Consider the following 14,166-nt stretch of genomic DNA (forward strand, 5'->3'; position numbering starts at 1 on the left):
GCTCAGGCTAGAGTGCAGTGTTGTAATCCTGGCTTACTGCAGCCTCACTTTCTGGACTCAAGTGATCCTTTCACCTCAGCCTCCCAAGTAGTTGGGAGCACAAGCATGTGTCTGGTTAATTTCTAAAATTTTTAAATGGAGATGAGGTTTCACTATGTTGCCCAGGTTGGTCTTTAACTCCTGGCCTCAAGTGATCCTCCTGCCTCAGCCTCCCAAATAAATTGGACTTTTCATCAAAGTCACTTAATCAAGTGATACTGAAGGATTCATAATAAGAAAAAGCAGCCCATGCTTAACTCCTTCCTCATTCTTGCTGTCATTTTCCACAATTTTAGATGTTTCTTTTGTTGTTAACCCCCATATTTTTTTAAGAACAAGCCAATGTGGTTATTTCCTGATTTATTAATTTAGGCTTCTGTTAACTTCTCAGAGTAGATACAGGCTGGACTCTCCCGTTCCTAATCCCATTTGCCTCTTTGTCATCTAACACAGTTTCTTCATAACTTTTAGTTAAATTAATGGCTAGTGTTTACTTATTATGTCTATGCAAATATTGTTCACTGCTGAGCTGGGAAGTCCATCAAAACTACAATACCTTTCTTGGCCAACCCTTCAACTTTCCTGGAGTTAATAATTGCTTTTGTTTTTTATTCGCCTGGTTATTTATGTACCCATTGTTAATTTTTTCCAACTTCTTTAATATCTCTGTCACATACCTATCAATAGCAGGCTCTAAATACTTAAAATATATCAGTGCCATTATTTACCTAGAGGCCTTCCTCCCAGAGCTCACTGTCCTCCTACTCTAGTCTAGCTTGTTCTCTCCCTTCCTTCCTTCCTTCCTTCCTTCCTTCCTTCCTTCCTTTCTTTCTTTCTTTCTTTCTTTCTTTCTTTCTTTCTTTCTTTCTTTCTTTCTTTCTTTCTTTCTTTCTTTCTTTCTTTCTTTCTTTCTTTCTTTCTTTCTTTTTCTTTCTTTCCTTCCTTCCTTCCTTTTCTTTCTTTCTTTCTTTTCTTTCTTTCCTCTTTCTCTTTCTCTCTCTTTCTTTCTCTCTTTCTCTCTTTCTTTCTTTTCTTTCTTTTCTTTCTTTTCTTGACAGAGTTTCGCTCTTGTTGCCCAGGCTGGAGTGTAATGGCGAGATCTTGGCTTACTGCAACCTCTGCCTCCAAGGTTCAAGTGATTCTCTTGCCTCAGCCTTTTGAGTAGCTGGGATTACAGGTGCATGCCACCATGCCCAGCTACTTTTTGTGTTTTTTAGTAGAGACACGGTTTCACCATGTTGGCCAGGCTGGTCTTGAACTTCTGATCTCAAGTGATCCACCCACCCCGGACTCCCAAAGTGCTGGGATTACAGGCATGAGCCACCACACCTGGCCAGCTTGTTTGCTTTTTAAGCCTGTTACAAAGCAGTCTAGGACCCTAAGACTTCCTATCTTCTCTCATCTGTGTTGGATTTTCTATTTTCTAGATCTCACTTCTTCCTCTTTCCTTGTTTACTCCCTCATTTTGCTGGAGCACATTTAGTAGCTTCCTAAGTAAGGTTTCATGAGACATATATTTTTTGAGTCTTGTATGTATGAATTCTGAAGTAACAGGTATAGAATTCAAAGTTGAAAATAACTTTTCTTTAGAAATTTGAAGTTTTTTTATTGATTTCCAGCTTCCAATATTAGAAGTCTGATGTTATTCTTGAGTTAATTTTTCTAGAACTAACCTTCCACTCTTTTATAGAATGGAGTGAGAATGGGAGGGATTGAGGCTGCAGAGTGGCCTGACTGTGCAGGGTGAGAAAGGGATTCCCTGTTTGCCCCTCACCTTCATGCACACTGACCCCCTTCCTGGGGCCCAGTGCCTCCAAATGTTAAGCCTTCTGGAGTTTGTCTTCAAGGAATAAACAGGGACTCACTTGCGCACCCTATTTTCAGCATTAGGTTGTAACTACCTGCCTTAGTTACTTTCTTTCTTTCTTTCTTTTTTTTTTGGGAGGGAGTCTCCCTCTGTCACCCAGACTGGAGTGCAGGGGTGCAATCTCGGCTCACTGCAAGCTCCGCCTCCTGTGTTCATGCCATTCTCCTGCCTCAGCCTCCCGAGTAGCTGGGACTACAGGTGCCCGCCACCACACCTGGCTAATTTTTTGTATTTTTGTATTTTGTATTTAGTAGAGACAGGTTTTCACCGTGTTAGCCAGGATGATCTTGATCTCCTGACCTCGTGATCTGCCTGCCTCGGCCTCCCAAAGTACTGGGATTAGAGGTGTGAGCCACTGCACCCTGCCCTGCCTTACTTAAAATTCCTGAACTATCTCCTCTGTTGTTGTGTTCTCTCCCGTATGTTTTGTTTATATGAGTTAATACTTTAAAAAATTCCTTTACCTTTCAACTGGTTGGGGAGCGAGATCAGGAAATCAACATAACCAGTCTGCCACTTTAAATTGGATACCAGCCTCCATTAATGTGCCGTAGAAATCTGTCCCAAGCCACTGAGTTTTTTTTCTCTCATTTCTTGCCACTTTATTTTGGCAGGATCATTACAGGGGCATGAAGGTTGTTTTCTTGATTTTTTTGCAGGTTATTGAGAAAGAAGCAAAACATTTTATTGACGAATCTTTTAAGACGCTTCGATCCGCTGAAGCAGCGTTTGACATGCTTTTAAAATTTAAGCACATTCGTTCACGGGAGGCTGTTAATCGACAAATGATGATGAAATTTAATGATATTCTTGCACAGTACTGTAAAGAGGTAATTGAAAAATCGATAGCTGCCATCGCATTAAAAATACACTTGGCAAAATGTGAACAATTGAATTCCACTGTTGTCTGTCTTTCCCATCTGAATTCAAAGAAACTAGAATTTCCCCAAATTAGCATGTTACATAATACAGGTAACCCAAACAAAGTGGGTTTGTTTATTTAGTGGAAAAATTCAATAAGAATTAAGTATATTATGATTTACTCACATTGTGGTGGGCCCTGTATGGGTTAATAATAATCATGGTAATAATAGTAATCATAGTTAACCATGTCCAAGGATCATATATGTATTTATAAGTAACTCGGAACAATGTGCCTGGTGCTCGCATATCTCAAGTATGGTGTTAGGCACAGAGATAGAGAGATGAACAAAACACGGATTCTGCCTTTAAAGAAGTCAGTATCTAGTTGGAGAAATAGACCAAAAAATGCTTATAATCTGCTGGGCACGGTGACTCATGCCTGTAATCCTAGCACTTTGGAAGGCCGAGGCTGGTGGATTGCTTGAGTTTAGAAGTTGGAGACCAGCCTGGGCAACATAGCAAAACTCCATTTCTACAAAAAATACAAAAATTATCCTGGTGTGGTGGCGTACGCCTATGGTCTCAGCTACTTGGGAGGCAGAGGTGGGAGGATCACCTGGGCCAAGGGAGGTCGAGGCTGCAAGTGAGCCATGATCTTGCCACTGTACTCCAGCCTGGGCAACAGAATGAAGCCCTGTCTTAAAAAAAAAATGCTGGCCAGCCGCAGTGGCTCATGCCTGTAATCTCAGCACCTGGGGAGGCCGAGGCAGGTGGATCACTTGAGATCAGGAGTTCGAGACCAGCCTGGCCAACATGGTGAAACCCCCTCTCTACTAAAAATACAAAAATTAGCCAGGCATGGTGGTGGTGCCTGTAATCCCAGCTACTCAGGAGGCTGAGGCAGGAGAATCACTTGAACCTGGGAGGTGGAGGTTGCAGTGAGCTGAGATTGCGCCATTGCATTCCAGCCTGGGTGACAAGAGCGAAACTTTGTCTCGAAAAGAAAAAAAAAAAAGAAAAAAATGCTTATAATCTTATTTAGAAGACAAAATGAGAATATGTGGAATGATTAGATGAGCATAAGGTAGTATAACAAAAGGCCTAAGGTGGTCTCCTGATGTCTTAGTTTCTCAATGCTGCTGGAACTAATGACCACAGATGTAGTGACTTAGAATAACACAGATTTATTCTCTTATGGTTCTGGAGGTCAAAAGTTTGCCATGAGTGCCCCTGGGTTTAAATCAAGGTGTCAGCAGGGCTGTATTCCTTTCAGGAGTCTCTAGGGATGATTCAGTGTGTAGCCCTCCCCAAATTCTGGAAGTTCCTGAACCTCTTTCGTCTTCAAAGCCAGCAGTGGTCACTTTCACATCAAATCACTCTGACCTTTTCTGCCTCCACTTCCTGGTTTAGGACCCTTGTGATTACATAGGACCTCCCCAGAAAATTCAGGATAATTTCTCTATTTTAAGATCAGCTGGCTGACAACATTAATTCCATCTGCAACCGTAATTCCACTTTGTCATGTGACATTACATATTTTCAGCTTCTGGGGATTAGGATGTGGACATCTTTGGGAGGCCATCATTGTGCCTGCCACACCTAATTACCCTCATGAGAGCTCAGACATGCTTCTTTTAAAAACACAGGTCTGGTGACTGTAGTCAATAATAACTTAACTGTACATTTAAAAGTAACTAAAAGAGTATTAATTGGGTTATTTATAACACAAAGGATAAGTGCTTGAGGGGATGGACACCCCATTCTCCATGATGTGGTTATTACGCATAGCATGTTTGTATCAAAACATGCCCTATACCCCATAAATATATATACTTTACCCACAAAAATTAAAAACTAAAAATTAAAAAAAATCCAAAGGTCTGCCACTGTGGTCATGTCTAGAACAGATTTCAGGATTTCTAATAATTGGATCAAACCAATATACACAGTGGTTATGCTCTGTAATTGTAAGGCAATTTGGAGCATTGCATATGTTAAAGAAGATTACTACAGCCAGGCTTGGTGGCTCACGCCTCTACTCACAGCACTTTGGGAGGTCAAGGCAGGCAGATTACCTGAGGTCAGGAGTTCAAGACCAGCCTGGCCAACATGGTGAAACCCCATCTCTACTAAAAATATAAAAATTAGCCAGGTGTGGTGGCGTGGGACTGTAATCCCAGCTACTTGGGAGGCTGAGGCAAGAGAATCACTTGAAACTGGGAGGCGGAGGTTCCAGTGAGCCGAGATCACGCCACTGCACTCCAGCCTGGGCAACACAGTGAGACTCCATCTCAACAACAACAAAACAGATTACTACAGAGCATAAGAAAAAGTAGTAAATAATAAGTAAACAGTGAAAACACTATTCTGCATCTTAGAATATTTTTTGACATTCCACTTTTGGTTTCCTTAAATATTCAAATATTGGCTGGGCGCAGTGGCTTATGCCTGTAATCCCAGCACTTTGGGAGGCCGAGGCGGGCGGATCACAAGGTCAGGAGATCGAGACCATCCTGGTTAACATGGTGAAACCGTGTCTCTACTAAAAAATACAAAAAATTGGGCGTGGTGGCGGGTACCTGTAGTCCCAGCTACTCAGGAGGCTGAGGCAAAAGAATGGCGTGAACCCGGGAGGTAGAGCTTGCAGTGAGCCAAGATGGCACCACTGCACTCCAGCCTGGGCGGCAGAGCAAGACTCTGTCTCAATCAATCAATCAATCAATACATTCAAATCTCATCTTTCTTGGCTAACCTGTCGATGTTTATCACTTACAGAAGACATTTGATTGCTTTTCAGATTGACATCATTAATAAAATCTTTGTCCAGAACCTTGAAAATCCGCCACTGTATAAGAACCACCCTCCAGTAGCAGGTGCGATATACTGGGAACGATCTCTGTTCTTTCGGATTAAGCACACCATCCTCCGATTTCAAGAGGTACAGGAGATACTGGACAGCGATCGAGGACAGGAGGTATGTTGCTCTTGCTAGAATTGGCTCCTTTTGTATTTGATGTTTTTTTTTGTTGTTTGTTTGTTTGTTTTTTGAGATGGAGTCTCGCTCTGTCGCCCAGGCTGGAGTGCAGTGGTGCAATCTTGGCTCCCTGCAACTTCCATCTCCCAGATTTAAGCGATTCTCCTGCCTCAGCCTCCCGAGTAGCTGGGGCTACAGGCATGCACCACCACGTCCGGCTAATTATTTGTGTATTTTTAATAGAGACGGGGTTTCACCGTGTTAGCCAGGATGGTCTCAATCTCCTGACCTCATGATCTGCCCGCCTTGGCCTTCCGAAGTGCTGGGATTACAGGTGTAAGCCACCGCGCCTCGCCCTGTATTTGATGTTTTAATCCTAGACTGGCTGCCCTCCCCGATCCCATCCAGCAGAAGCATTAGATCAGGTTGCTGCTGCCGTGCAGCAGGCTATGTAGAGTGGCTCATTTGAGAAGCAGCTCAATTTCAGACCCACGCCTGTAAGTTAGAGGGTCTTTCTGTTATTCTTGCATTCGTGCTCATATTAAACTATCTTTTGTGTTCCCTCTTTTTCTTTTTTTTCTCTTTTTTTTGAGACAGAGTCTTGCTCTGTCGCCCAGGCTGGAGTGCAGTGGCCGGATCTCAGCTCACTGCAAGCTCTGCCTCCCAGGTTTACGCCATTCTCCTGCCTCAGCCTCCCGAGTAGCTGGGACTACAGGCGCCTGCCACCTCGCCTGGCTAGTTTTTTGTATTTTTTAGTAGAGACGGGGTTTCACTGTGTTAGCCAAGATGGTCTCGATCTCCTGACCTCATGATCCGCCCGTCTCGGCCTCCCAAAGTGCTGGGATTACAGGCTTGAGCCACCGCGCCTGGCGTCTTTTTCTTTTTTTTTAAGACAAGGTCTTGCTGTGTTGCCCAGGCTGGAGTGCAGTGGCACAATCACAGCTCACTGCAGCCTTGACCTTCTGGGTTTAAGCAATCCTCCTGCTTCAGCCTCCTGAGTAGCTGGTCCTACAGGCGTGGGCCACTACGACTGGCCCATTTTTGTATCTTTTGTAGAGATGAGTTTTCACCATGTTGCCTGCCCAGGCTGGTCTCAAATTCCTGAGCTCAAGCAATCTGCCCACCTCGGCCTTCCAAAGTGTTGGGCTTACAGGCGTGAGCCACTGCGCCTGGCCTGTGTTCTTTCTCTTTGGCATCTTAATACATAGGACATCTTCCAGATTGTGGTCATGTGGGCTTCTTCCTGTACGTAATTTTCAGCTTCGCTGGAGGATGCCTACCATCTTTTCGATATGATCCCACCCCCTAGCCCATTGATTTTTATCTGTTATACAGCAGAGGCTGCTAAGCCACTTCTTTGAAGATCCAGATAGTCAATATTTTAGGGGTTTGGACAATTTCTCTGCAATGACTCAACCTGTCATTGTTGCAATAAAGTATCCCCCAGATAATACATTATGAGCAGGTATGGCTGTGTCCAATAAAACTTTATTTATGGATGCTGAATTTGAATTTCATATCGTTTTCTTGAGTTATATAGCATTATTGTTCTTTTGCTTTCCTTTTAATCATCTAAATCATTTTCTTCTCTTCATGTAAAAGCTGTTCTTAGTTCATGGGTATAGACCAAGGCAGTTCATGGACTGTAGTTTGCAGAAGGCTGCCAGTCAACCTAAATTTCAAGTTATACCAACGATATTAGTCCATTTTGCTATAAAGAAACTGGGTAATTTGTTAGAAAAGAAGTTTAATGGCTCACAGTTCTGCAGGCTGTACAGGAAGCGTAGCCTTCCTGGGAGGTCCCAGGAAACTCGCTACCATGGCAGAAGGCGAAGTGGGGGCAGGCATCTCACATGGTGGGAGCGGGAGCAAGAGAGAGTGAAGGGGGAGGTGCTGCCCACTTTCACATGAGCAGATCTCCCGAGAACTCACTCAGCATCACCAGGACAGTCCCAAGAGGGGTGGTGCAAACCATTCACTAGAATTCCACCTTCATGATCCAATTGCCTCCCAGCAGGCCCCACCTCCAACACTGGGGATTACAATGCAGTATGAGATCTGGGGAGGACACAGATCCGTGCTATATCACCATCGCAGAAAAACTCTCCAAGCTTTGGGAAAATTTATCAACTTCCTTTTTCAGAATGTGTTTATATATAATATTAGTATATTTTTATATTATTTAATATAACTATATATTAATAATTTATTATATTAACAATTTTTAATTATTATATTTGTAATTTATGTATACAAAATTATGTAGAGAGATATGAAAAAAAGTTTATATGTAATTATATAAAAATGACCAGGTGCAGTGGCTCACACCTGTAATCCCAGCACTTTGAAAGGCCAAGGTGGGCAGATCACCTGAGGTCAGGAGTTCGAGACCAGCCTGGCCAACATGGTGAAACCCCATCTCTACTAAAATACAAAAATTAGCTGGTCGTGGTGGCGTGTGCCTGTAATCCCAGCTACTCAGGGGGCTGAGTCAGGAGAATTGCTTGAGCCCGGGAGGTGGAGGTTGCAGTGAGCTGAGATCATGCCATTGCACTCCAGCCTGGGCGACAGAGTGAGACTCTGTCTCCAAAAAAAAAAAAAAAGTATATAAAAATAAATGTTTATGTATAGTAATTTATATATTATATTTATAATTTATATAAATTGTGTAGAACAAGATGAAAAATGTTATTTTCAAGGACAAAAATGACAGTTGCTTGAATTCTTTGATAGGTCAAACAAAAATATTTGGAAGTGGGTAAGACGATGAAGGAGTATGAAGACAGGAAGTACGAGCAGTGGATGGAAGCGACGGAGCAGGTGCTGCCGGCCCTCATGAAGAAGAGCCTTTTGACCAAGGTGCGCTGCCCACGCCCTCATTCCAGACTGCCGCGTGAGACCATGGCGTCTGCCACATTTTCTCAAGGCTTGATTTGTTGACATTCATGAAGTTGGGTCACTTTCCAGAATCAAAGACAAGGAAGGGCTAGGGAGGGAGGAGAAAGGAAAGAGTGGAGATAGCACGATGCCATGGTTAGAACGTGGGCTGGAAACGGGCAGCCCTACTGACTCCTTGGGCAAGTGGCTGAACACCGAGCCTCCGTTTCCTTATTTATGAAATGCGTTTTATAAATCAGATGATGTAAACAAGCAAAGGGCTGGTTGAGCCATATATGAAACAGAGCTGACAGTTGGCCGTCTTTAACCTGCAGAAAAATGCCCCGATTCATCCTCTTCTTTAGCGCTGGGCCTGGCACTTAGCGAATGCTCCGTGAATGAACACCTGCCAGTAGGGAGGAAAGATGCGGCCTGGCAGTTTTAGGTCTTTGGTTCCTGAAATCCTGATGTAGGGACCAAAGCAAGTGGAGGGGGCCAGGTGGGACCCCTAGGGAACAGGTGTGCTCAGATCCAACCAAAGAGGCAACTGTTCCATGTCAGATTTTCCAGTGTTTCAAGGCAGAAGGGATTTTTAGGTGAAACTGCTCCATTTTCAAATGCTGGCGACTGAATTGATTCTTTAAAATCTCTGTTCACCAAACAAAGTACATATTCCAGCCAGTTCCAGCCAGCACCCCCGTCTGTTGGGGATCAAGGGCCCAGTGTTGATCTTTTTCATGTTCACTTTTGGTATGGGTTGTGTTGATCCAACTGTCTCTTGGACTGTCCTGGCCGTGCTGATGGAATGTCTCTTCCACAGTCTTCCACCGCTGCGGAGGAGCCTTTGACTTTAGAAAGGGGAGCTGTTTTTGCAATCAACTTTTCACCTGCTCTCAGGGAGATTATTAATGAAACGAAGTACTTAGAGCAGCTGGGGTTCACTGTCCCTGAATTAGCAAGAAATGTTGCGCTCCAGGAAGACAAATTCCTTAGGTAAAAACATTCTTCTCTTAAATTAGCAGTAAGGTTTTTGGTCTTGGGACCCCTTTACACTCTTAAAAATTATTGAGGACCCCTCCGAAAGTTTTTGTTTTTGTGGGTTTTATCCTGATGAATTCTTACCACGTTAGAAATGGAAGCTAAGGACTGGGCGTTGTGGTACTACCTGTAGTCCCAGCTACTCGGGAGGCTTAGGTGGGAGGATTCCTTGAACCTGGGAGAGTTGAGGCTGCAGTGAACCATGATTGCACCACTGCACTCCAGCCTGGGGGACAGAGCGAGACCCTGTATCCAAAAATAAATAAAATAAAAATAAATAAATAAATAAATAAATAATAAAAGAAAAAAATTGAAGCTAAGAAAAGTTTAAAATATGGGGCTGGGTGCGGTGGCTCATGCCTGTAATCCCAGCACTTTGGGAGGCCGAAGCAGGTGGATCATGAGGTCAGGAGTTCAAGACTAGCCTGGCCAGCATGGTGAAACCCCGTCTCCAAAAATACAAAAATTAGCTGGGCGTGGTGGCTCATGCCTATAGTCTCAGCTACTTGGGAGACTGAGGCAGGAGAATTGCTTGAACCTGGCAGGTGGAGGTTACAGTGAGCCGAGATCGCACCACTGCACTCCAGCCTAGGCAACAGAGCGAGACTCCATCTCAAAAAAAAAAAAAAAAAAAGAAAAGTTTAAAATAAGGATCAAAGGATCAACAATAGTAAACCTATTTCATGTAATATAAATAACATCTTCAATGAGAAGTAACCAATATTTTCCAAAAAAGAAAGTTAATGAGAAGCATGATGTTTTAAATTTCTGCAAATCTCTCAGTCAAGGTTGGTCTTGATCGAGACCATGGTCTTTTGTAATCTCTTGACTGCAAAAGCTTTTGATGAACTTAAAGGTGGTCTCCTCAGGTTTATGACATTCCTGTTGTGTGCAGGTACACAGATGGGATACAGCGCATGTTGGATCATTATCACACACTCATAGGAACATTAAACGAGGCAGAGTCCGTGCTTCTCAACGACCATTCCCAGGAGCTACTCCGAGTGTTTCGGTCTGGATATAAGAGGTTGAACTGGAACTCACTGGGTAACGTCATTCATCTATTGATTGCCTTTTACACCTGGGGATGCAAAGTGATTCTTTTAGGTTGTTTTATTTGAATTACCATTTTCATATGTTTATAGACACAATTAACAATTTTTGAGGGTTAAGAAATACACATTGTGGAACTTAGAACTCATCTCCAGGCTGTCTTTGGGATGAAGATAAGAAGGGTGACGTTTTCACACTCTGCAGACCCAAAGCACATTTCTCCAAAAAGAAGATCACCTTTACTTTCTTTTTTTTTAATTAAAAATTCAATTTGGAGGTAATTATAGATTCACATGCAGTTGTTAAGAATTACTACAGAGGGAGCCTTTGTAACCTTTAGTCATTTTCCTGAAGTAGTAATGTCTTGCAAAACTAGAAGATCACTGACACTGATACAGTCGAGATAGAGAGCATCTTCACACCACAGCGAGTACTGTCAAGGCCACTTCCCTCCCGACCTTGCCCTCTCCTTAATCCCTGGCAACCAGGAATCTTTATTCAGTTTCTGTAATGTTGTCATTTCAGGGTGTTATATAAATGAGATAACATATAGCCCTTTCTTGAGTTGGCTTTTCTCGCTCAGCCTAAGTCTTCAAAGATCTGCCCTTGTTGTTGCATGTGTCAACAGTCTGTGGATTCTTGAAGAATACTCCACGATATCAATGTACCATAGTTTGTTCAGCCTTTCACCTCTTGAAGGACAGCTAGGTTGTTTCCAGTTTTGGCTCTTATGAATAAAGCTGCTATAAACATTTGTATACAGGGTTTTGTGTGAACATGAGTCTTCACTTTTTCTGGGATAAATGCCCAGGAGTGCAGTTGCTGAGTTGCACGGTAGTTGTGTGTTTAGTTTAAGGTTGTTGCTACTGTTGTCGTATTGAGATGGAGTTTCGCTCTTGTCACCCAGGCTGGAGTGCAGTGGCGTAGTCTCGGCTCACTGCAACCTCCACCTCCTGGGTTCAAGCGATTCTCCTGCCTTAGCCTCCCAAGTAGCTGGGATTACAGGTGCCTGCCACCACTCCTGGCTCACTTTTGTATTTTTAGTAGAGACAGGGTTTTGCCATGTTGGCTGGGCTGGTCTCGAACTCCTGGCCTCAAGTGATCCATCCGCCTTGGCATTTCAAAATGCTGGGATTACAGGTGTGAGCCACCACGCTCAGCCTTTTTTTGTTTTTGTTTTTGTTTTACTGTCATGCTGTCTTACAGGGTGGCTGTGCCATTTTACATTTCCATCATCCATAGATGAGTGACTCGGTTTCTCCACATCCTGGCCAGTTTTGCTGTCACTTTTTTTTTCTTTAATGTTGGCCTTCTGATAGCTGTGTCATGATACCTCATGGTTCTGATTTGACTTCTGTAATGGCTAATGGTGTTGAGCATCTTTTCATGTGCTAATAAGCGCAAATATGTCAAGTGTGTGGCTTCTTCAGCAACATGTCTTTTTCTGTCTTTTGCCTATTTTCTAATTAGATTGTTTGTTTTCTTCACTGTTGAGTTTTGAGCATCCTTTGTATACTCTAGATACTCGTCCTTTATTGGATGTGTGGTTTGCAGATATTTTCCCCTTCTCTGTAGCTTTTCGTTTCCTTCTTATAGGAGGGCCTTTGGTAGAGCAAAAGCTTTACATTTCAACTAAGTCCAACGTATCCATTTTTCCTTTAATGGGTTCTACTTTTGCTCTCAAGTCTAAGAATCATAAGTTTTTTTCTCGCCTGTGGTTTTTGTTTCTAAAAAGGTTGTACTATCGTGTTTCACAGTACAGCCTGTGATCCATTTTGGGGTTTTTATTTTTATAAAGTGAGACTGATCATAAGTACTTAGCCCGAGTTCACTGTTCATGTTCTTGCTGTTCATCTAAGCTCCAGGCCAGAGGAGGTTGCAGGCAGGTGGTGCGGAGTGGAGGGTTCATAGAGCTCCAGCAATGAGAAGATAGCACGGTTGATAGTCCCTTTCTCCCCATGGTGCTGCAGCCAGGACTGTGTAACATTTGAATAGAAAAAATGCATTGCTTGGTTGATTCTGGGCTCCAGAGTCCTTGTCCCAGTGCCTTAGGGTTCAAAGTGGATCTGCGTCACCCCAAAGACCCAAGGGGTTGGAATGAGCAGGGTGTTTCCTAGGAAGGGATGCCAGTATTAACATCACAGACATTGGTAGGGGGGATGTGGAAAGACAGGGTTGGAAGCCAAATGTCTTTCTTTCTTTCTTCAAAGGTATTGGTGACTATATAACTGGTTGCAAACAGGCCATTGGGAAATTTGAGTCTCTCGTCCACCAGATTCATAAGAATGCAGATGACATTTCTTCCAGGCTGACATTAATAGAGGCCATAAATCTCTTTAAATATCCAGCTGCTAAAAGCGAGGAAGAACTCCCAGGTAGATCTGACTTCTGGGCTCTCCAGTTATGGAATTAATGAAAAAATATATTGTATATACATGCACGTGTATATATATATGTATCTATAAATACACGTATGTATTTGTATATTCCATGAATGGCATAAAACCATTTCTAATGCTCTCAGTCATTTACTTGAAAGAATCATGGGTAGCTATTACTTTTTGTCATGTTTTCTATATTGCTTAGTTTAACCAATTCATGTTTGTTTGTTTGTTTTCTGAGATGGGGTCTCACTATGTTGCCCAGACTGGTCTTGAACTCCTGGCCTCAAGTGATCCTCCCACCTCAGCTGTGAAAGCCTATGGTACTTTGTTGATAACTTTGTAACAGTAAAGCGAGTTGCGATTTTTATGGGCTCACATTTACTTGTTCAAGAAAGATACTTTAAGTGGTCTTAGACTAGCCAAAAAGGAATTCAAGATATGTCAACAAGGAATTGAAGAAAAACAAGATTGCCCAAAGCTATAAAAGCCACCTTCTGGATGTGCGTAGCTGGTTGTCATTTATTTGTTGCTTGGCGCGTGTTCTGATACTGACTTGCGTTCTGCGTTGGGCCGAGGTTGGAGGCTGGTTTTGTTGTTTTGAAGACACACAGCTCATGTTTGGATTGCCTTCTCAGTGCTGTCCTTCCCTGTGTTCATGGACAGCTCTAAAAGACGTCTTTTTCTCTAGGTGTGAAGGAATTTTTTGAACACATTGAGCGAGAAAGGGCCAGAGACGTGGACCACATGGTCCGGTGGTATCTTGCCATTGGACCGCTGCTGACTAAAGTTGAGGGCCTGGTCGTCCACACCAACACAGGCAAGTCCCCCAGGCTGGCCTCCTACTACGAATACTGGGAAAAGAAAATTTATGAGGTCCTGACAAAGCTCATTCTGAAGTAAGTCCCTCTTGTCACATGTTTTAAAATGGTGTGTGTAGATTAAAACAGTTGACAAATATGGACAGTTAGAGGGGGTGGCAAGGTGGAGAATGAAAATCAGATGGACGGTCCCGTGGCTTTCTGGCTGAAGGGCATTCACAGAGTGGAGGGATGACCTTCATGATCTTGTGA

At 43.1% G+C, this 14,166-nt stretch overlaps 1 protein-coding gene across 1 annotated transcript in view; it reads left to right on the forward strand.

The window, feature by feature from the left end:
• DNAH10 (dynein axonemal heavy chain 10) overlaps positions 1-14,166 on the forward strand; it is a 176,708-nt gene that overhangs the window by 31,050 nt on the left and 131,492 nt on the right. The window contains exons 12-18 of the mRNA XM_045366751.3: positions 2,566-2,736; positions 5,568-5,744; positions 8,478-8,603; positions 9,442-9,614; positions 10,555-10,706; positions 12,923-13,087; positions 13,785-13,992. Of these exons, the coding sequence (XP_045222686.2) occupies positions 2,566-2,736; positions 5,568-5,744; positions 8,478-8,603; positions 9,442-9,614; positions 10,555-10,706; positions 12,923-13,087; positions 13,785-13,992 (1,172 nt within the window). The remainder of the gene's footprint in view (positions 1-2,565; positions 2,737-5,567; positions 5,745-8,477; positions 8,604-9,441; positions 9,615-10,554; positions 10,707-12,922; positions 13,088-13,784; positions 13,993-14,166) is intronic.

The sequence above is a fragment of the Macaca fascicularis genome, chromosome 11 (genome assembly GCF_037993035.2).
Source record: "Macaca fascicularis isolate 582-1 chromosome 11, T2T-MFA8v1.1".
In the NCBI taxonomy this organism is placed as follows: Eukaryota; Metazoa; Chordata; class Mammalia; order Primates; family Cercopithecidae; genus Macaca; species Macaca fascicularis.